The 22,960-nt window shown below is 63.3% G+C and overlaps 1 protein-coding gene across 1 annotated transcript in view; it reads right to left on the bottom strand.

Annotated features, from left to right (window-relative positions):
- The window catches only part of TRAPPC9 (trafficking protein particle complex subunit 9), a 102,932-nt gene extending 81,707 nt beyond the window's left edge, over nucleotides 1-21,225 (bottom strand). Inside the window, exons 1-7 of the mRNA XM_056110904.1 lie at nucleotides 21,123-21,225; nucleotides 16,578-17,171; nucleotides 15,325-15,345; nucleotides 13,173-13,318; nucleotides 12,587-12,715; nucleotides 8,013-8,039; nucleotides 202-323 (exon numbers count right to left, since the gene is read on the bottom strand). Coding sequence (XP_055966879.1) covers nucleotides 202-323; nucleotides 8,013-8,039; nucleotides 12,587-12,715; nucleotides 13,173-13,318; nucleotides 15,325-15,345; nucleotides 16,578-17,161 — 1,029 coding nt within the window. The 5' untranslated portion in view covers nucleotides 17,162-17,171; nucleotides 21,123-21,225. The remainder of the gene's footprint in view (nucleotides 1-201; nucleotides 324-8,012; nucleotides 8,040-12,586; nucleotides 12,716-13,172; nucleotides 13,319-15,324; nucleotides 15,346-16,577; nucleotides 17,172-21,122) is intronic.
- Between the last annotated feature and the right edge of the window lie 1,735 nt (nucleotides 21,226-22,960).

The following is a 22,960-nucleotide window of genomic DNA, read 5'->3' as shown; positions in this document are numbered from 1 at the left end:
CTCTGCCCTTGGAGAAGCCCGGGCTCCCTTTTGGGTAGGTTAGGGGGAGGCGGGGTCCCAGCCCCATTCAATGCCTCCGATGCATCATGGGACTAAACGAAGCCGACGACCACCCGAGTCAGGGCAGCCAACTCCCGCGAAGCCCTGGCCCAAACGCGGGCCCCGAGTCTCAGGCGCTGCGTCCGCGGAGGCGCCCCTCACCTTGCTGTAGTACGAGATGGCCTCCTTGTACTTGTCGATGATGTCCTCCGGCCCCAGGCAGTTCTTGGCGCGCCCGATCTCGGTGCTGGTGTCGGCGTTGATGCCATTGGTGGTGAGGGCGCCTGGAAGCGGGAGAGAGGGGCTGTGGGCCGCGGTGCCCATGCTTCTGGGTGAGAGGGACACGCGGGGGCAGGGGGATGAGTCTGGTTTCGGACGCCCCAGAACAGCTCCTGAGCAGAGCACAACCCGGAGACAGGAACTCGGGCGGGCCGCGGGGGCAGAGGGGTCTGCAGCCGGCCTCAGGGCGAGCCACACACCACCTGCTCCCCATCCCCGACACAGCCCGGCACAGCCACACCTCGCACTAAGGCCAAACCCGAGACTCATGGCACAGAGTCACGTGGGCATCAATCCCGGGCGTCAATCCCGTTGGTCCACCCCCCAACACACACACACACACACACACACACACACACACACACACACACACACACGCACACACACGCACACTCAAACACTCTCCCACCTGGCCATAGCCCCCGCCAGCACCCCTGAGGGGACTCACTCCCCACAACCGGCCCTGCCCACTTGCTCTCTGGAACAGGACAGACGGAGGATCAGACAGGGAAGTAGATGGACAGATGGCCAGCCAGCCAGAACCATGGAGACTCGAGCCCAGGAACAGACGGCTTCAGGTGGGGTCTCAGCCCACCCCACCCCGGATTTTCTGAGGGTCACCGAGACACGTGGCAGGAACGGCCTGTGGTCAGGGGCAGCAGCAGCCCAGCAGGACACACACCGACTCGGGGCCACATGGAAGTGGCAGGAGAGAGTGGACACCCCAGGGTGCCCCGACAGCCTGGCCAGAGCCGCGTATCCTGCACACGGAGAGAGAAGGAGAGCCCTGCCCCAGCGCCCCATCCTGCAGACGGGCAGTGTCCCTGGGGCCCATGGGGTGGGCAGCCCAGCCTCTTAGCAAACCATCGGCTCTGCTAGGCCAGCACCATGCAGGGCTGCACTGAGGGGTCCCAGAAGCCCCCAGCCCTGGGAAGAGGCCAGTGCCTGCCCAGCGCCATAAGCTGATGATGCAGAGAAACATCACCACTGACTAGGGAGGCTCTGGGCTGGAGGAAGTTTAAGGAGCCGCCGGCGGGACAGACAGGCGTTACTGCAGGCTGGGTAGGGACATGAGTGGGCACGAGACACACAGGGGCACTGGCCACAGCGCTGGACATGGAGTAGGGCCGGGATGCACATGCTGGCTGCTGGGGCCAGTGGAGGACAGGAGAAGGGCCCGGAGCAGCCGGGGCAGCAAAGAGCCATGGGGCCAGGGTTTCAAGGGCCACCCAGATGCCAGGGGGCTCCCGCGGCCCGACGCAGTGAGGCATAGCCCAAGGGTCAGCAGACACAGGCGAAGGCACATGCGGCCGAGAGGGAGCACAGTCATGCTGAGAGGGAGCACAACCGAGCTAGGGGAAGCCCCAGGGGGTGCAGGGGAGACAGATACAAGCCCAGCATGGAGGGGGTATGTGGGAGGGTCCCCAAAAAGCAGGGACTCACCGTGCCAGCCAGCACCACAACAGGCCACGAGGCCACGGAACCCAGTGACACCGTGAGAGAAACGAGCTCTGGCTTGCGGGGCGGGTCTCTGAGCCAGTACATGAGGGGAGACAGCCCATGTGGGAGCCCGGGCTCTCCGTCCCCCACCCCCACCTCCCAGCATGGCAGAACTAATGAGACAACTGGAGGCCAGGCATGGGCCGGGTCTGTGGGCTGGGTCATCCCTGCGCTCAGAGTCCCCGCATCATGCAGACGTGGCCCGTCGAAAATGCCCAGCCTCACCCTGACAGGCAACATGTCTGCTGGCACCCAGAGCGGGCAGAGGTGCAGAGCCTGACGGGATAGGCCTTGGTGGGGCCGCGGACAAACCCCAACGGGTCACACGTAGTGCCTTCTGGGTGGTTCCGCTGGGCCCAGGGTCCTGCCACAGCTGGGCCGCACCCAGCCCCGCCCGCATCTGCGGCCGGAGTCCAGGTGTGGGAGCGAGCCCTCGCGGGGGCGGGCAGACACCCAGCCTTGCACAGACACAGCTGTGCGGACACAGAGGCTGTGGGCACGTCCTGGGGACAGCCTGTGTGCTTGTCTGGGCTTGCGTGTGCATCTACGTGCACGTCTGTATGTGCGTCTGTGTGTGCGTCTGCGTGTGCGTCTGCAAGGCGTAAGGGCAGGTCTTTGTCCTCCCCGGCGGGAGGCGTGTGCATCTGCGGGACCTGTCTGGAGCAAGGAAAGAACCGAGGGCCCAAGGGGGCGGGCGGGTGCTGGCCTCTGCATGGGCAGGAGAAAGGGCACTTCTGCTCGTTCTCAGTAGCAACAAACGCAGCAGAGAGCAAGCAAGGGGGCACGGGCTGGGCCCCTCGAGGCCACCCCTGGCAGGAGCCGCGTCCTCCTCCTCCTCCTCCTCCAGGCCTCCAGCACCTTTATCGGCCCTTTCTCAGAAGCTGCACCAGCCCTGAAGGCCCAGCAGCACCAGATAATGGCATTAGGCCAGCAGCCCCAGACCCCCGACACAGCCGAGTCACACTGAGGAGCGGCCCGAGCACTGAGAATAGAGCCCCAGACAGAAGTACGGACGGCCGAGCTCCATGCACTGCTCCTGTTGGGGAGAGAGACGAGGATTCCAGAGGGGCTTTCAGCCCTTACAGGAGGGAGAGAGGAGAGACAGGCTGATAATCGCAGGGCTCACAGCTCTTGCTAGCAAGAAAAAAAAAAAACAACAGGGACCGAGAAAACAGAGGGGGAGGGTACCTGCCTGGCACGCACTTGAGCAGGGTTTAATCCCCGGCACCCCAGAGGGTGCCCTGGGCACTGCCAGGGGTGAATTCTGAGTGCAGAGCTATGGGTAAGCCCGAGCATTGCCAGGTATGACCCAAAAAGCCCCCCTCCCCCGAAAAAAAAAGCTGCTTCCGGTGTGTATCTGCAGTGAGCAGTGAATCTGGGAGTCATGGTGTGGACAGCGGGAGGAGACCCTGGAGCTCCAGGGTCATTCCCCAGCAGCTGGAGAGAGCTGGACGGCTGAGTGCAGGCGCTGGGGCCAGAGGCACCGCGTGGTCCCCCAGAACCTCTGGGAGTGAGCCCGGACATGGCAGGCAGTGTTCCCCAAATCAAAACCACAAAAGCACCAGGAGTAACCGCTGACGACCACCGGGGCAGGGCAGGGGGTGCAGTTCCAGGACGGGGAGTCAGTGTCCTGGGGAGGGGCAGGCTGACACGGCCTGAACCCGCCTCTGCCCCCAGCAAGAGCAGGGCCCCCCTGTGAGACACTCACAAACGGCATCACACAAGGCCCGCACAGGCTGAGAAACTCCGGGGCACGATGGGCCAGACCCGGCTTATGTGGGGTGACTGACATGAGGGGTCCCACCCACGGAGCGAAGGGGATGATCCACACCCACGCGCCATGGCACCTGCAGACCGCGCGGAGTCACAGGGGTCTGCACGCAATGCTCCAATGGCCCCAGGAACACTCGGGCCGTGGTTGCAAGAGGAAGCCCCCTGCTCGTCCGGACGAGGGAAGGTCAGGGCGAGGCAGAGCACCCGGCACCCTCCCTGACCCTCGGAAGCGCTATCAGTCTAAAGTCACTTCGACCGACACCGAGGGCTGACCCAAAACATGAACTCGGGTACCTCCTTGGCACCAGCACATTGGCGGCGGGGGCGTGGACGTGGCAAGCGAGGTCAGCAGGGGCGGCTCAGCCACGTGGGGAGGGTGGCATCGCCATGAACAGAGACCTCGGCCAGCCGCTGGGCCTGTGCCATAGTGACAACTCTCGGAAACGGGTCCAACGCCCCCAACAGAGTGGAAAGACGTTTATCTCCCGGACAAGGCTGGAGGTGAATGACGGAAAGTATCCCAAGAGAAATCGGCCCAGAACGAGGGTGGCAGAGATGAGATTTGGGAGCGCTGGAAGGAGAGATGAAGACCCCGGGGCGGCAGAGAACCAGAGCTGGAGGGGTCAGCTGGGCCTGAAGCTGGCCACAGAGTCCCCACCGGTTTCCTGGAGTCCGTGAGCATCCCCAGGACATCACGGGCCATGTGCAGAAGCAGGAAGATGATTCCCAGCAAGGAACCCTGCAGAGGCTCACAGCCACCAGACCCGGGTTAGGCTTGGGAAGGATACCCACATTTGCATACAAAACCCACACACACCTGCATGTGTTTGCATATTAAACAGCATGCCTGAATACATTTGCATGTTAAATAGCACACCTGAATCACACCTGAATCGCCGTTGCACTAGAGACCGCAGAGAAGCCGGAAACACTTTCCACAGCACGTAAACAACAACAACAACAAAAAAAAAGACACGCAGCCAAGAAGGGCTTTTGGAGCTGCAATCGCTGACTCCTCTCTTTCTGGTGATTTCTTACAAGTGACAGCGCATTTAAGATGTTCATACATGGGTCCTCAGGGAAGGAGCCGGCTGGAGCTTCCCCCGGGAAAGGGCCGGGAAAGTCCAGGAGCGGCAGCACTGGTACCTCCGAGATAGCCCCGACGCTTGGCCACACCCGAGACTGGAACGGGCTTCGATGGCCGGGGGGCCTGGGCACCACAGCACCACTCAGAAACAAACACACATGGCGGATCACAGGTGCGGGGGGCATGGCACGACCTCCTGGTCCCCACAGACCCTCCCCCACCCCAAGAGGGGAGCTGCTCAAACACTGTGGCTTGTTGCCATGTGCCAGTTCCAGCTCATGCAGAAAGATGCTCATTGGGGACCAGCAAGATCACAAGATCACAACCATCCTGTTATTCGTCGATCGCCTCGAGCAGGCCCCAGTAACGTCTCCTTTGTCCTAGCCCTGAGGTTTTTTTTTAAAGTGCCATATTCAAGGCTCTTTCAGAGTTAGGAGAATGAGACCCTTCACTGTTACTGGCATTTGGCATATTGGGGACACCACGGGGAGTTTGCCAGACTCTGCCGTGTGGGCAGGTTACATTCGGTAGCCAGCAAATTAATGATAAATAAGATCTCTGTCTACTGCCAGCCCAGCCTTATCTGTGCCCCCCTGTATTATCCACTTGCTTTGCTAAAACCTCGACTAGGACTGAGTCACATCAAATGTAAGAACAGAAGAGGGGCCCGGGGGCACGGCCTGCATGAGCTCCACCTGGCACCTCCCCCCCGAGGCTGCAGGTGTGGTCTGGGTCCTGGGCAGTCAGAGCACCAGGCCGAGCACTGACCCTGCGAGTGGCCACTGGGCTCCCTGGGAGAGAAGAACAGCTGAGTCAATATACCTTCAGTATTCTGGGGGGCAGGGAGCGACGGGTACAGGAATATAAGCCAGTTGTTTTCACTAGAAAACACTTAGCTGGCCGGTAAGCACAACAAAAGCCACTCGGGGTCGTGAGTAACGGGGACCGGCAAGGCCAGGCCACATGAGCTACCACTCAGCCTCCCCAGGATAGCCTGAATCAGGGAAAGAACGAACAAGGGCTGGTCGAGCTGCAGGCAGTGTCCCAGGCAGCCTGCCACGGGCCCCACAGCTTCCATCAGGAAGGGAAATGGGGACACAGTCCAGCACCTCAATGAGAATGTCATAAACAGCAGTGCTGACCAGAGCCACAAAGAAAGAGAGCCGTGGAGCCAGAGTCACAGAACCACAGAGCCACAGAAGAGCCAGAGCGCCACACAACCAAAGAGCCACAGAGCCACAGAACCACAGCCAGATAGACACAGAGCCACAGAATCACAGAGCCGCACAACCAAAGAGCGACAGAACCGCAGAGCCACAGAACCACAGTCAGAGAGCCACAGAACCACAGAGCCAGAAAGCCACAGAGCCACAGAGCCACAAAACCAAAGGCCACAGAGCCACACAACCAGAGAACCATGAGCCACAGAAGCACAGAATCACAGAGCCAGAGTCACAGAGTCACAGAACTAGAGTCACTGAATCACAAAGCAAGAGCCACAGAGTCACAGTCAAAGACTGGCAGAGTCACAGAGCCAGAGCCACAGAACCAGAGCCACAGAACCAGAGTCACTGAATCACAGAGCCAAAGAGTCAGAGTCACAAAGCTACAAAGTCACAGAACCACACAGTCACAGAGCCACTGAGTCACAGAGTCACAGAGCCAAGAGACAGAGCCACAGAGTCAGAGGGCCACAGAGACAAGAGACTGAGCCACATAGAGCCACAGAGCCTCAGAGCCTCGGAGCTAAAGCCCCAACACACCGAGCTGGGCAGAGAGGCTAGTGGCACATACTGAGGGACACAGTGCATCCTGGGAGTGATGTGGGAGGGACGTGGCATTGAAGTGGCAGTCTCCAAGCTCAGGAGTGACCGCTCGGAAGCACCATCTCAGGCCAAGGCTTGGCTGCAGGAACGGCGGGACCAGCAGGCCACACTCTCTGAGGCCCGCACAGCGGGGGAAGCGAGGAGCAAGGCCACCCTGCGCCGTCTCCACTCCAGCGCCCAGCAGCACAGGGACACGTGGGGACACACAGAGACGCCTGTCACCCCACCCTGCCCCCAGTGCCCGCCAGGCCGTGAGCAGGGAGAGAGGCCTGAGACGCAGACCCAGGTTCTCAGCAAGAGCTCAGGGTGCCGGCGGCACAGGGGCCCCGTGGGCAGAGGCGTGGGAGGCTCACGGTGGGGGGCTACAGTGGGGGGACTCACAGTGCAAGCAGCCCCATTGGGCATAGTCCCAGAGACACTAGGCACCGCGGGGACGAACATCAAAGAGGACCCCCTGCGGACACCCCCGTCATTCCCGCCAGCACCACCCAGCCCACGAGTGAATCCTGAGAGTCCCAGCCGCCTCCGCGCCGGTGGGCAATGCCCCACAGAGCCATCGAGAATGACGGTCCCTTCAGGCACCTCCAGCTCCGGGAGTCGCTGCTAGTCTGCCACGGTGGCCCCGACTAGGGGGAGGCGGGGGGCGGCGGCAGCATCACCAAACCCCCCCCCCCACACACAGACACACACACACACATGCACACGCACGCACACGTGCACACATCCACGCACACACGCATACATGCACACACACATAACCGTATTGAAAAATTCTGAAGCCTCAGATTCTGGACTCCTGGAGAAGTGAGGGACAAGGGACAGCTTTTCACACAGAACTCCAGGGAGGGCGAAAACAATTTCATTTGGCAACCAAGCTCCCCCCGGGGGAGGACAGGAGCCACGAGGACCCAGCGTGGAGCCCGGCACACCAATGACCCATTTCCTTCTTTTAATGATCCCCCCCCCCTTTGCACGGGTTCTGGAAGCCAAAAATATACCAGAGCCCACCGGGAAATGATGGGGCTCGCAGAGAGAGTGGGCACGAGCTGCGGAAGGCCCGTGAGGCGGGAAAAGGAAAACTCACCTCTCTCTCGGGGACACACAGATGCGAGATGCAATAGAGAATCAGACATTGGCGTGGCAAGGAACATGGATCACAGAATCAAGGGCATCACCGTGAACCGAGTGCAGGATCGGGGGACAGGCATGCGCGGTGCAGAGGGGGGAACTCTCAGGGCACACACGTGGCAAATCATTCACGGAACATGCGGGGCAGAATTCCCTCTTGAACAGACAACATGATCAGCAGACAGCAGACCGCCCCCCCAGAGCAGCACAGGACGATGATCAGGTTTGGCTTTGCTGTTTGACAGTTCTGATTTAAAATCATCTAAATCAGAATGCCCCAAGGATCATGACCCAGAAAGGTGAACCATTCATTCACACCATGAGACAAGCACTTGAGGAATAAATAAAACAACCAACCGGAAGGACCACAGACGGAGTACCTGGGTCAATGAGAACCTCTTGTGCCCCTGGAAGAAAGAACAGATCACGGTCTTTTACTGGGGAACGAAACTTCCTTCACAGAGAGCTACTTGGTCCCGTCTCGTCTTCCGGGCAGCCCGGAACACCGGGGAGCTCCTCTCTGGGGAGAAGGCAGGTCCCAGGCAAGGCCGCACGAGCCCCGTCTCCTGCTCAGGAAGGCAGGCAGGCAGACCCGTCCCCGTCGCAGGCAGCAGGATCCATCTCCAAGGGCCCCGGAGGGACGCCTGTCCCACGACAACGAGGGTGGCTCTGTTCGTGTCTGCACACGAGGCCTTCGCCATGTGCTGTCACCAGCCGCCTCCCCGGTGCCCGGCTTGGACTCGGACAGGTCAGCTTAGTGGACCTAAGAAGGTCAAAAACCCTTGAAACCATCAAAGCCCAGTGCCACCGCGGAATCTCGATGAGATGTTGGGGCCGGAGCGACAGGACAGTGGGGAGGGCATCCGCCTGGCACACGACCGACCCAGGTTCAATCCCCGGCACCCCAGAGGGTGTCCCGAGCCCCTCAGGACTGATTCTGAGTGCAGAGCCAGGCGTAATCCCTGGGCATCACTGGGTGTGGAATGCACGCCCCGCCACCCCCCGAAAAAACACTATCCGGGTATCAGTAAGATGCAGTCAGCCCCCAGTCCCAGCGTCTCAATGACCCACCAGCGCCTGGTCTCCGAGAGCACACGGCGGGCGTCCTGGTCACTGGCCAGCCTCGCATCTCCAAGGCTTCCCCCTGCTCTGCCTCTAGTGCACTGACTCCCGAGATCAGACAACAGCAGCCAGAAGCCTCCAGGGTTCTGGAGGGTGGGCGTGGGGCAAGGGCGACACCAGCTTCCCTCCGGCGACCACCCTGGCCATGGGGTGCCAAGGTGCCAGCGGTGGTGCCTGCCTTCCACACGCAACCATGGCCAGCGGCTTCTGACCCAGGAGGAAACGCCCGGCCTCACCACAGTCCTCACGGCGCATCGGAAATCTTCACGTGAGGTGGCAGGAAGAAAACACAAGAGAAGCACGGGGCCAGAGGCACAGGACGGAGGGGAAGGCGCCCTGGGTTCGAGCCCCGGCATCCCAGAGGGCCCCCTGAGCACAGAGCCAGGAGTCAGCCCCGAGTTCTGCGAGGCATGGTTCAAAACCAAAAAGATGCAGGCACAAGGTGCTCCTCAGCTTCAGGATGAAACGGACGCTGCAGCACTGAGGCTGGGGGCCGAGAAATCAAGGAACGCTGGACCCTCTGCGGCTCTCAGAGGTGCGACAGCGCCACCTAGGGCCCGAGAGCCGCCTAGCAGCAGGGAAAGGAGCTACCAAGGCGGGCGGGCAGTGAGGCGCCTGGACACTGGGTGGCAGTGAGGCCCTGGACACTGGGGCGGGCAGTGAGGCCCTGGACATTCAGGAGGGCTGTGAGGCCCTGGACACGGACGGGCAGTGAGGGCCTGGTCACCGGAGGGCAGTGAGGACCTGGACATTGGGGAGGGCAGTGAGTCCCTGGACATTGGGCGGGCAGTGAGGCACCTGGACACTGAGTGGCAGTGAGGCCCTGGACACTGGGGCGGGCAGCGAGGCACCTGGACACTGGGGCGAGCAGTGAGGCACCTGGACACGTGTGGGCAGTGAGGTACTTGGACACAGGCGGGCAGTGAGGCCCTGGACATTGGGGCGGGCTGTGAGGTCCTGGACACGGATGGGCAGTAAGGGCCTGGTCACCGGAGGGCAGTGAGGACCTGGACATTGGGCGGGCAGTGAGGCACCTGGACACTGGGGCGGGCAGTGAGGACCTGGACATTGGGGCAGTCAGTGAGGCCCTGGACACGGGTGGGCAGTGAGGCCCTGGACACGGGCGGGCAGAGAAGCCCTGGGCACTGGGGCCGAGCCAGCTGCGGGCTCAGCGGCTCAGGGAATGGCCGTCCGTGCTCGCTCCGGCTCCTTTCCTACCCCGGAACACAGCATGGCAGAGGCCTGGTGCGGGGCTGAGACATGTAGGGTGCGGCCACCTCCCAGTGCCCGTACCCAACCATACCAGGATCAGGTCACTCTGCAGGAACCCAGGCATGGTGCCGGGCCCCGAGCCCTCCCAGCCAGCACTGCACCCCCAGAACCCGCCTTGGGCGGGCTGAGCCGGACATTGGGCTGGCTCTGTCTCTTTCTGGTTTTGAATCCTGCCCAGTGATGCTCGGGCTGACTCCTGGCTGTGCTCAAGGATGACGCCGGCAGGGCTCCGGGGACCCTGTGGGGTGCCAGGGATGGGCCCAGGCCAGGTGCGTGAAGGCCAGCACCTGCCTGCTGTCCTGTGGCTCCGGCCCCCGGGCGTCCCTAACATGTGAGTGTGTGGGCCGCTCAGCGGCTCCCCAAAGGACGCACGGCAGGCACGCAGATGAGGCTCACTTGCCCGTTAACCTCACAAGGACGCTGGGAAAGTGCAGAGAGCCACCTTCTAGCCCCGAAGCCCGCGTCCATAGCCGAGCCCCGACAGCTCTGGGCATGTTCCTGATTTCCAGGCAGCAGCAGAAGAGCCAACAGACCCGGAATACAAGCTGAAGCCACCGTGTGTTCAAGGCTCCTAGTCTCCATGCAAACCGTCAGCTCAGCTCTGCTAACCAGCAAGTCCCCATCTGACCAGTCAAGTGACCATCTGGACCTCACATGCAAACCGTGAACACAAGGGAGCAAAGCCCCGAGATGCCCAGAGAGGGTGGGACGATGGCCTGGCACACCCCCCCCGGGTGCCTGTGGGGACATCCAGAGGGTCTCCCAAGCCCCTCCAGGAGAGAGCCCCAAGCACAGAGTCAGGAGTGAGCCCTGAGCACCATAAGGTGTGACTCAAAAACAAACAAAAGCAGAAGTGGGACCACATATGGGGTCCCAAACCCCGTGAGTGTCAGGAGAACAGAATCAGACCACCTATCCCAACAGACATGGGGGCAAATACACACACACTTGAAAATGAAGCAAAATGAATTAATTTCAAATATATCCTGAGGGCTGGAGCGATAGCACAGCGGGTAGGGCATTTGCCTTGCACATGGCCGACCTGGGTTCGATTCCCTGCATCCCATATGGTCCTCCGAGCACCGCCAGGAGTAACTCCTGAATGCATGGGCCAGTAGTAACCCCTGCGCATCGCCAGGTGTGACCCGAAAAGCAAAAAATAAATAAATAAATAAATAATAAAATATTTCCTGAGACGGGGCCAGAGCCATAGTACAGTGGATAGGGTGTTTGTCTTGCATGCGGTCAACCTGAGTTCAACCCCTGGCATTCCATAGCATTCCCTGAGCACCACTGAGAGTAATTCCTGAGTGCAGAGCAAGGAGTAACCCTTGAGCATCACTTAGTGTGACCAAAAAAGAATAAAAAAAATCCTGAGTCAAAGAAAATTGAAACAGGGTTATAAGGAGGAAGGAAGGAAGGAAGGAAGGAAGGAAGGAAGGAAGGAAGGAGGGAAGGAAGGAGGGAAGGAAGGAGGGAAGGGGGAGGGAAGGAGGGAAGGGAGGAAGAAAGGAAAGAAGGAAAAAGGAGGGAGGGAGGGAGGGAAAAGGAGGGACATTCAGACAGCAGCGGAAGAAGGGAAGAAGGAAGAGAGGGAAGGAGGGAGGGAGGGAGGGAGGGAGGGAAAGAGGGAAGGAGGAAGGAAGGAGGAAGGAGGAAGGAAGGATGGAAGGAAGGGAGGAAGGGAGGGAGGGAGGGAGGAAGGAAGGGAGGGAGGGAGGGAGGGAGGAAGGGAGGGAGGGAAGGAGGGAGGGAGGGAGAGAGGGAGGGGAGGGAGGGAAGGAAGGAATCGAGAGAGGGAAGGAGAGAGGGAGGAAGGAAGGGCTGGCCCGGGGCTCGCCCAGCACACACTCAGCCACCCTCAGTCCTGGGTACCAGCCGGAGGCCCTGAACATCACCGACGTGGCCCAGGGGACCCCCAGCACCATGGGGCCGGCACAGCACCACATCGGAGAGGCTGTGTGCTGCCAGCCTGGCAAGCCTGCGACTGGGGCTGGAATCTCTGCCAGAGCAATAGCACAGCAGCGGGAACACCTGCCTGGCACACGGCTGACCTAGATTCCACCCCCGGATCCCACCGGGTCCCCCAAGCATGACCAGGAGTGGTCCCTGAGTGTAGAGCCAGGAGTCAGGCCTGAGCACTGCCAGGTGTAGCCAGGAAATAAAAAGCCATCAAGAACCTCCTCGCTGTGAAACGGCAGCGGTTCTGAGCACGCCTCCCTCGGCCCGTCTCCTGGGACCCCGTAACAGGACAGCGAGGTCCGGAAGCAGGAAAGGCGCCGTCCCGCGCACACCGCCCAGCGGGGCAGGTTCTCTCGGTGACTGGCGCAGACGGGAGCACGTCCGCCTGCAGGCACCAAGGGGATGGCGCCAGCCTGGAAAATCAGTAACTGCACAGGCCTGGAACTGGCGTTAAAACTGACCCCTGGGGCTCGACTCCAGCACAGAGACGCAGGAATCGGCCCCGCTGAGGCTCAAGCCGCTCAAGCCCGGGAATGAGCCGTGGATAAGTCAGCGACCCCTGGCAAACTGCTGGCCATCCTGTCCCGGGCCCACCTACCTGGACGGTGTCTGTTGGCGGCCTCGGCAGGCAGCAGGCCGCCCTGGGACCTCCGAGCGCCGGTGGGCCGGCCCGTGCCCCCGGGATAGTGGTAGATGACGGATGCCGAGCACAGGCCCTCCAGGGCCGCTGGGAACCAGAACGAGACAGGGAGAAGCAGAGTTAGCGGGGAGGCCCCGGCATGGCACAGGCGCTCAGCATGGCGCCCAGGGGGGCTGCCCTGCTCAGGCTTTCAACCAGGAACGGCAGCGGTGGGGCTCCACCCCAACAACCCCCCCCAGGTCCCTGGAGCACCGCCAAGGGGGGGCACTCCTGAGTGCAGACCAGGAGGGACCCCTGAGCATCGCCTGGTGTGGCCCCAAGCCAAAATAAAAAAACCAAACATGTGCATCAGGCAGCCCAGCAAAGGAATTCCAGAACCTTCTTCTCACCCCACAGAAACCCGACACGGACCAACACATCGTACCCTCCCCCGTGAGCTGGGGGGCTGCAGGCTGAGTCTTGAGTCTCCTCCCTGCCCGGGTCTGCTCAGGCCCAGGGGAGGGGCCGCAGGATGGCGGGATGGCGGGCGTAGCCCCGCTCTCACCTCCGAGCCACAGGAAGTCGTTGACAGAGCGCAGCAGCTCCACGGCCATGTGGTAGTGGACCAGGGCGTCCTGCAGCATGCCGGCCTGCAGGCACAGGTCCCCCACGTGCTTCCGCATGCGCCCCTGGCAGCGCTTCTTGTAGTGCCTGCGGGACAGACACGGCTGCTGGGGCGCTGCGCCCACCTCCGCACCGGCACCCACCCACCCCCAGTTTCCCACTCCCAAAGGCAGGCCCAAGCCCCAGGCAACGCTGCAGGGAAAGCCACGCACAGCCACACGAGCCAGGGGCCCAGGCCGCACGCGCGCGCGCATGGGATCCTGCGTGCACACACACACACTCACACGCACGGACACACATACGCATAAACACACGCACACGGGGGCTTCTGCACACACTCACAGAATTGTACACACACGCACCCACATGCAGGTACACACGAGCGTGCACGCACGCACACACACACACGCACGAACTCCTGCACACAAATGCACAGGGATGCACACGTACACCCACACATGGGCTGCTCACACACGCATGCGTGCACAGGCTGTACACGTACACACAAGGGGGCTCCTGTACACACACTCGCACGCACAGCCTCCTAAGCGTACACACACACACACACACATACACACACACACACACACAGTGGCCGTGGCAGCCCTGGTTTCCGTTGGGGCCACTCGGATCCTGCTCTGCAGAACTAGGGGGGCCCCACGCCAGCCCCCGTGGGACCGTGGCACTCCCCACACCGGCCATGCCTGGCCCCTTGCCCGCCCACCCAGCCTCAGGTCCTGGTCACAGAGGAGCCAGGAAAGCAGGGACCCCTGCTCACGCCCACAGGTTCGGGTCCTGGGAAGGGGCCCCGCAGCCCACCTGCACAGCCCCCCCACAACTCAGCCCGGCCCGCGTCCAGCCCAGAGTCTCTGTGCGTCCATCCTGGTGCTCCCCACTCCGCCCTCACAGCGCCCCCACCCAGGCGCCTGTGCCCCAGGAAGTCACCACAGCTGGGGGCGAAGAACTAGCTGGGAGGGTGGGGTCTGGTAGGCGGAGTCTGCACGTGGGGGGCCCGGGTGTGGCAGCTCTGCTGGGCAGGGGTCTGGGTGGGTGTGTCTGAGGCGGGCGGAGTCTGAGTGTGAGGGGGCCTGGAGTGGGCGTGGTCTGGGTGTGGTAGGTTCTAAGTGGGCGGGGCCTGTGGTGGGCGGGGCCTGGCATGGCCGTGTGTGAGTGGGCAGGATCTGGCAGGTGGCAGTCTGGGTGGGCGGGGCCTGAGTGGAGGGGCCTGGAGTGGGCGTGGTCTGGGTGTGGTGGTTCTAAGTGGGCGGGGCCTGTGGTGGGCGGGGCCTGGCATGCACGTGTGAGTGGGCGGGGTCTGAAGGGCGGTCGTCTGGTGGGCGGGGTCTGAGTGGGCGGGGCTGGGTGTGGAGGAATCTGGTGGGATCTGGAAGTGTGGCAGGGTCTGGTTTGTGGTGGGGTCTGGGTTGGGTCTGGGAGTGGGGTCCTCCTCCCCCTCCTCCAGCTCCCGCTCCTCCTCCTGCTCCCCTCCTCCTTCTCTTCCTCCTCCATTTCCTGCTCCTGCTCCCCTTCCTCTTGCTCCTCATCCTCCTCTCCCTCCTCCAGCTCCATCTCCTCCTCCTCCTCCTCCTCCTGCTGCTCCCCTCCTCCTTCTCTTCCTCCTCCATTTCCTGCTCCTCCTCTTCCTCTGGCTCCTGCTCCCCTTCCTCTTGCTCCTCATCCTCCTCTCCCTCCTCCAGCTCCCTCTCCTCCTCCTCCTCCTCCTGCTCCCCCTCCTCCTCCTTCTGCTCCCCCTCCTGCTCCTCTGCACCCAGCCTGGGGGGCCGGGGCCCCCACACCCATGCACACATCACACAGCAGCAGCCGAGACCCTTGGCGCGAGAGCCCGCACAGCCGGCCAGCGGCCTCAGCAGCGCGTCTTGCTTCCTCCAAACAAGACGGTTAGTCAAAGCCCCGTGATCCCCAGACACGTGTCCGGGCGGATCCCGGGGCAACGAGGCATGCACAACCAAAGGAGAATGGAGCAAAGAAACGGACGGAAGCTGGTCCGAGGCCAGGATGAGCACGGGCCGCAGCGGCCGGCTTGGAAGCCGGGACGCAGCCGAGAGAGCGCAGCTGCCCTGCCCACCGCCTACCTTTTCAGACCCAACATCGAACTCACAGGGCGGTAGAGGGGAAAGGGGAGGGAGAGAAGAGAGAGAGGGGCAGGCAGAGTTAGAGGCCCCGGGACGGGGACGCGACGTCGGAAGAGCAGAGGCCGGCACTGTCCGTGTCCACCCCAGGCCCCCCACCACCACCTGGGCCCCTGAGAAACAAGAGCCCCAGTGCCGATGACACGGGCGGGAGGCGGTGCCTGAGGCTGGAGGCCAGGTGGGCCCCGGGCTGCGCTGAGAGTGGCAAGGGCATCAGCAGTCACCAGGCAGGCTGTGGGCATCACTGACCAACACCAACCGGCACTTTTCCGGACGCCTGCACCCACCAAGCCCAGGAGCGGCCCATGTCACAAGGGGGACACGTGTCCCTGTGCCAGGGACGTCCACGAGGGAGGGACCGTCCACAGCCCAGATGGCGTCGGGGTGCAGGCGAGGACACTCTGTGTGGGGCACCTTCGGGCAGCACCAGGGCTGGTACGGCCCCGTGCCATCTGCCACCGTCCTCTGCAGCTGACCCGTAGCGTCCCATGGCACTGAGGGCCGGGGTCCCGCGACACCAGGGACGGGCCGGCGCGAGGGCACAGCTGGGACAGGTGGCTCGGAGACACCCCTTAGCCCACACCCTGGGAGGGCTTCGAGGGCGCCTTCCAGAAACTCCCGTGGGCAGGGGAAGGGGCGGTCTGAGCTGCTACTTCGTTGGTGGGGCGGAGGGACCATATGGGGTGCAGAGACTGAAACCAGGGCCGGCCAGGGGCGCCAGCCTCAGGCGGGGCTTTCTTCACCTGAGCTCCAAGTCGTAAAACCCCAAAGGCCAAAGGTCACACCTGCCACTACTAAACCATCCCAGGGCGGCTCCTCCGACTCTGACTCCTCCTCTTCCTCCCCTCCCTCCTCCCCTCCACTTCCTCCCCTCCCTCCTCTGCTCCCTCCTCCTTCCTCTTCCTCATACCCCTCCCTCCTCTCCTTCCTCTTCCTCCCCACCCTTCTCCCCTTCCCTCCTTCCCCCGGGAAGGTGGGCGGGGCCTCTGGTGGGCGGGGCCTTTTGGCGGGCGGGGCCTTTTGGTGGGCGGGGCCTCCGGTGGGCGGGGCCTCTGGGGGCGGGGCCTCCGGTGGGCGGGGCCTCTGGGGGCGGGGCCTCCGGTGGGCGGGGCCTCCGGTGGGCGGGGTCCGGCAGGACGCACTTGCAGGCACCTCCTCCCCCCACCCCTTCCCCGCGGGGCCTCCCAGCGGCCAACCTGCTGTCCGTGTCCAGCCCCACGAAGTCCTTCTTCTCGAAGGGCACGCACAGCAGCGGGATCTTGTCCCCGGACTTGTCGGTGGCGCGGTCCAGGCGCTTGGACTCCAGCACGATGAAGAGCGACTCCACGAAGTCCTCGATGCGCTTCTCCACCGAGTCGCAGGCGTCGTAGCTGGGGTAGAAGGCCACGTCGGGGCGCGGGGGCTCGGCCACGTGGCCGGGCAGCCCGAAGACGAAGAGGCGCGAGTCGTACAGCGTGGGCCCGTACATCTCCTTCTGCGCCTGGAAGCGCTCGAGCGCCTGGGGCCAGTCCCCGGGCGCCGCGCAGTCGGTGACGGTCACCAGGCCCACCACCTTGCGGTGCGTCTGCAGGTCGCCCCACTCGTTGTTGCCCGGCGGGTAGTGGTGGCGGTAGCGGATGTAGAGCACGCGCTGCGAGTCCCGCACGCTCACCTGGCTCACCGCACAGATGCGCCGGTACACGCGGAAGAAGTTCTCCTCCGACACGACGCCCACCGGCTGCACCACCACCAGCAGCGTCTGGTGGTCCTCGGCGCACTGCATGTAGTCAGGGACGCTCATCCTGGCGGCCCTGCGGGGGGATGGTGGACGGTGAGGGGAGGAGGGAAAGGGGAGGAGGGACAGAGAGGAGGGAGGGAAGAAGGTTCTTGGAGGTGTCCGTGGCAGAGAGGGGCCTCCGCCCAGCACCCTGAAAGTCCCTGTGGGCTGGGAGCTAAGGCGGGGCCCGCTGGGTGTGGGTACAGGCGCCAGGTGTGGGACTGTGTGGGTACGGGTGCCGGGTGTGGGTACAGGTGCCGGGTGTGGGACTGTGTGGGTACGAGTGCTGGGTATGGGTACAGGCGCTGGGCGTGGGTACAGGTACTGGGTGTAGGTACAGGCGCCAGGTGTGGGACTGTGTGGGTACGGGTGCCGGGTGTGGGTACAGGTGCCGGGTGTGGGACTGTGTGGGTACGAGTGCTGGGTATGGGTACAGGCGCTGGGCGTGGGTACAGGTACTGGGTGTAGGTACAGGCGCCAGGTGTGGGACTGTGTGGGTACGGGTGCCGGGTGTGGGTACAGGCGCCAGGTGTGGGACTGTGTGGGTACGAGTGCTGGGTATGGGTACAGGCGCTGGGCGTGGGTACAGGTACTGGGTGTAGGTACAGGAGCCGGGTGTGGAACTGTGTGGGTCCAGGAGCAATGTTAAGCTTGGGAAGGTCTGTGGATCACGCACACAGAATGAACAAGAAAAGAACCTCTGTCTCTCTCTTTCACACACACACACACACACACACACAGAACAGGAGCAAAGACCCAGGTGCACCCAGGAGGGTCTGACCCCACGTCCCAGGGCCATACCCGGGGGGCACCCAGGAGGGCAACACTCACAGCACCACCAACCCCCCTTCCCATGAATCCCGTCACCAGGGTCTGACAAAAGAAAAGAAAAGAAACGCGGTACCCTCGTGGGACAGCGCTGAAGGGAAGTCCAGTGACATGCGTGGTGCGACCACATGCCTGACAGGAAGAAAGCATAAGGGCCACCACGTCCCCCAGCGTCAGGGAGTGCTCCCTGAGCACAGCGCTGGGTGTGGCCCCAAACAAAAACAAACCCCAAAAATCCCAAAAAACACTGTCCTTCACGGAGATTCGGTAAACAGAAGTTAATAACCGCATAACTGCCAAAGAAAGTGCCGACAAGAGCAGTTGCTGGTGGCCGGGGTCCCGGAGCGGCTGGGGGGACTCTGGGCCCCCCATGGCGCATCCATCAGCAGGAGGCCGGGGTGGGGAAGGGATATCTGGTTTATGTTGTCGGATACTAGTATGGCCACCCCAGCTTTTTTGAGGGAGCTGCCGGCCACGGGACCGCCCACCACTCACCATGCAGAAGTGACAGCCCCGGTTCGGCCTCTCCTGCTGGGAACCCAACTCCTACAAAGGCTCCTCCTGCAGTGCTGTGCGGGGAGGCTCCAGCCCACGGTGCCAACCAAGTGCTCAAGGCGACTGCAGGGAGCGGGAGGAGAGGGGAAACGCGCTTAGGTCACCCCACGGAGTTCTGGGTAGAAACTGCGGCTGTTCCCTCTTCCAGTTCTTCCTGATGCTTCGGAGACAGAGACGGCGGCTGCTCTCCATCACCCCAAGGGGCACAAACTTCCCAGGACCGTTTCTGGGATGCAGCGATCCCGACACTTTGAACAGTCCCAGGACCCGGGCCCCAGCCCTCTCCCCCCAGAGTTCCCACCCCCCACCAGAAACGTGGCAACGTGGGCCCAGACCAAAAACCACACCGCGACCCCCCTCCCCACCGCGGGAGAAGGCCCGGGGGCGTCTGTGGGCCCCAACTGCGCGGCCAGCTCAGCGCCCCCTGCGAAACCCCGTCTGTGTCTGCACGTCTGTGTCTCTGCACGTGCACCTGTGCGTTTGTGTGTCTGCACATGTGTCTGTATGTGCGTCAGTGTCTGTGCATCTGTGCGTGTGTCTGTGCCTCTGTGTCTGTAAGTGCGTCTGTGTCTGTGAGTCTGTGCATGTCTGTGCGTCTGTGTATCTTATCTGGACGTGCGTCTCTGCGTCTCTGTGTGTCTGTGCGCCCACGCATGCGTCTGTACGTGCGTCTGTGCGCCTGTGTATCTGTCTGTGCGTCTGTGCCCCCATGCATGCATCTGTACATCTGTGTGTCTGCCTGTGTGTCTGTGCGCCTGTACATTCATCCGTGCGTCTGTGCGTGTCGAGACGTGCGTCATTGCGTGCGTCACCCACCTGTGCGTCTATACACGTGTCTATGCATCTGTATGTGCGTCTGTGCGTGTGTCCGTACGCGCGTCTGTGCGCACGTCTGAACATGCACCATGCGTTGTGCGTGAGCGTCTGGGTCAGTGTCCGCGGCCGGTCAGTGCACGCGCGCCGCATCCGCCCCAGCGCGGGAGTCCGAGATGCGGCCCGGGACCCTCTGGTGATGACTCAGGGAGACGCAGGACCGGCCGGCTGGCCCTGCCCACCGCCCCCAGAGGCAGGAGAGGAGCCCCCAGCGACCCTTCCTCCCGGCCTCGCTTCCTGCTGGTTTCCGGGAGGCACTGACCCCTCGCTGGACACTGACCCTCGCCATGCGCTGACCTTCACTGGGCACTGACCCTCGCTGGACACTGGCCCTCGCGGGGCCCTGACCCTGGCTGTGCACTGCCCCTCGCTGGACACTGGCCCTCGCCGTGCGCTGACCCTCACTGGGCACTGACCCTCGCTGGACACTGGCCCTTGCCGTGCGCTGACCCTCACTGGGCACTGACCCTCGCTGGACACTGGCCCTCGCGGGGCCCTGACCCTGGCTGTGCACTGCCCCTCTCTGTACGCTGACCCTCGCTGGACACTGACCCTCGCCGTGCGCTGACCCTCACTGGGCACTGACCCTCGCTGGACACTGGCCCTTGCCGTGCGCTGACCCTCACTGGGCACTGACCCTCGCTGGACACTGGCCCTCGCGGGGCCCTGACCCTGGCTGTGCACTGCCCCTCTCTGTGCGCTGACCCTCGCTGGACACTGACCCTCGCCGTGCGCTGACCCTCACTGGGCACTGACCCCTCGCTGGACACTGACCCTCGCCATGCGCTGACCGTCACTGGGCACTGACCCTCGCTGGACACTGGCCCTCGCGGGGCCCTGACCCTGGCTGTGCACTGGCCCTCGCCGTGCGCTGACCCTCACTGGGCACTGACCCTCGCTGGACACTGGCCCTCGCCGTGCGCTGACCGTCACTGGGCACTGACCCTCGCTGGACACTGGCCCTCGCGGGGCCCTGACCCTGGCTGTGCACTGCCCCTCTCTGTGCGCTGACCCTCGCTGGACACTGACCCTCGCCGTGCGCTGACCCTCACTGGGCACTGACCCTCGCTGGACACTGGCCCTCGCGGGGCCCTGACCCTGGCTGTGCACTGCCCCTCTCTGTACGCTGACCCTCGCTGGGCACTGATCCTCGCTGGACACTGACCCTCGCCGTGTGCTGGTCCTCATTGGACACTGACCCTCGCTGGACACTGGCCCTCGCGGGGCCCTGACCCTGGCTGTGCACTGCCCCTCTCTGTACGCTGACCCTCACTGGGCACTGATCCTCGCTGGACACTGACCCTCGCCGTGCGCTGACCCTCACTGGGCACTGACCCTCGCTGGACACTGGCCCTCGCGGGGCCCTGACCCTGGCTGTGCACTGCCCCTCTCTGTGCGCTGACCCTCGCTGGACACTGACCCTCGCCGTGCGCTGACCCTCACTGGGCACTGACCCTCGCTGGACACTGGCCCTCGCGGGGCCCTGACCCTGGCTGTGCACTGCCCCTCTCTGTACGCTGACCCTCACTGGGCACTGACCCTCGCTGGACACTGACCCTCGCCGTGTGCTGACCCTCATTGGGCACTGACCCTCGCTGGACACTGGCCCTCGCTGGGCCCTGACCCTCGCTGTGCACTGCCCCTCCCTGTGCGCTGACCATCCATCGCTGGACACTGACCCTCCCTGGGCCCAGCCCCTAACTGCGCGCTGAGATCGCTGTGCACTTACCCCCACTGTGCGCTGACCCTCGCCGGACACTGCCCCTCGCGGGGCGCTCTCCGGGTCTCCACGTCCGATCCCTCTCGGCAGACGTGGGCTCGCTCCACAGGCGCCCGCCGACAGACTGGGGTGCCGGGGCGGCGGGGTGACACTTGTCCTCGGGCCTCCTCGGGGAGAGCTGGCCACTCTGCAGCCCGGGCAGCAGGGCCGGGGCCCGCGCGGGTCACACCGCGCGGCGAGGGTCGCGGCCGGGGCGCAGGGGAGCCCCGGCAGGTGCACGGGCCGGACCCCCGCGCCGCCGCCGCCCCCGCCCAGGTCCCCGCACTTCCACGTCCGGCGGCGGCGACCTGGACAGTAACGACCCGCGGCGGCGTCCAGGCTCGGAGCGCAGCTGCCGCCGCCGCCCTCCTGCGCATGCGCGCGCCGGGCCCGCCCCGATCCGCTCCGGGTTTCCGCGGGGACAGCCCGGAGGGCGGCCGGGAGGAGGGGCCGCGGCGGGAAGGGCGCGTCCGGGCGGGCCGGGCGGACCTCAGCCCCCCACCCCCGCCGACCCGCTGTCCTCTGGGAGGTGCCCGGCACTGCCCCGTGTGCCCCGCATAAACCCCCCCGTCCAGGGGCCGGAGCCGGGGCGGGGACAGCGAGGAGGGGCTGGGCTTGCACGCAGGTGGCCCGGGTTCAGGCTCTGGGCAGCCCAGAGGGTCCCCTGAACCCCGCCAGGAGGGGTCCCGGTGCGCAGAGCCAGGGGTCAGCCCTGAGCACCACCCACCGGGTGGGGCCCCCAAACCTGAAGTTAATAAATAAACTCCCTTTTTGCAAGTGGGAGACTGAGGCAGGCCTGTCTGAGACAGGAGCTGGGGAGGGGGCCAGGCACCACCTGGAGATGGTGCTCAGGGGTCACTCCTGGCCCTGCCTCCGGGATGCCCCGGCCGTGCTCGGGCAAGCGCCCTCCGCCCTGTTATCTCTCAGCTCCTCCTGTGTCCTGTCGTACTGTTCCCACTTTTTGCCAGGTGCACGGATTTATTAAATTTTAAATAAAAGCCGAAAAGCAGTGGCAGCAGCTGAATTCTGCAGTGGAGGCCAGGCGCCGGGGGGAGGTGGCAGTCCCCCAGAAGGCCGGTCCAGTGCTGTTCTGTTTTTATTATTCATGCGGTTTTTATAAAATAATCATGTGTCCAGGACCACAGGAACCCCAGCTGGGCTTATCACTGAGTCGTTTGCCCAGGGGTGGGAGGCGTTGAGAACAGCTGCTGACAGGTGTGGGATGAAGGCCAGCCCCGGACAGACCACAAAACCTGCCCTGCGCAATGCGCAGTGCGGTTCTTCTGAAGAGCCCAGGGTGGGGCCCAAGTGGTAGCACAGCGGGGAGGGCGTTTGCCTTGCGCACGGCCAGCAGGTTCAATCCACAGCATTGCCAGAGGGAATTCTTGAGCACAGCGTCAGAAGCAACCCCTGAGCACCACTGGTGTGGCCCCCAAAACCAAAACTAAAACCAAATTAAAAAGATGCTTTAATGTGCCTGGGGCTGTGACACCCCCGTCACAGCTCGGTGAGGTCCAGGCTAGGTGAGGTTCACAGCCACCCACCGCTGGGCCCAGCTCACACAACGGACTGGCACAACTCAGGGGAATGGGTTTGGGAAGAACGTCCCAAGGAGACAAGGCTGTTTTTCAAGATAGTTTTTGTTTACGATTAGTTTTTTTTGTTTTTTGGGTTTTTTTTTTTTTTTTTTTTTTTTTTTTTTGCTTTTTGGGTCACACCCGGAGATGCTCAGGGGTTACTCCTGGCTCATGCACTCAGGAATTACTCCTGGCGGTGCTCGGGGGACCGTATTGGATGCTGGGAACCGA

This window comes from Sorex fumeus, unplaced genomic scaffold, assembly GCF_029834395.1.
Source record: "Sorex fumeus unplaced genomic scaffold, SorFum_2.1 ptg000011l, whole genome shotgun sequence".
NCBI classification, from domain to species: Eukaryota; Metazoa; Chordata; class Mammalia; order Eulipotyphla; family Soricidae; genus Sorex; species Sorex fumeus.
This window is presented reverse-complemented; position numbering and strand designations above follow the sequence as displayed.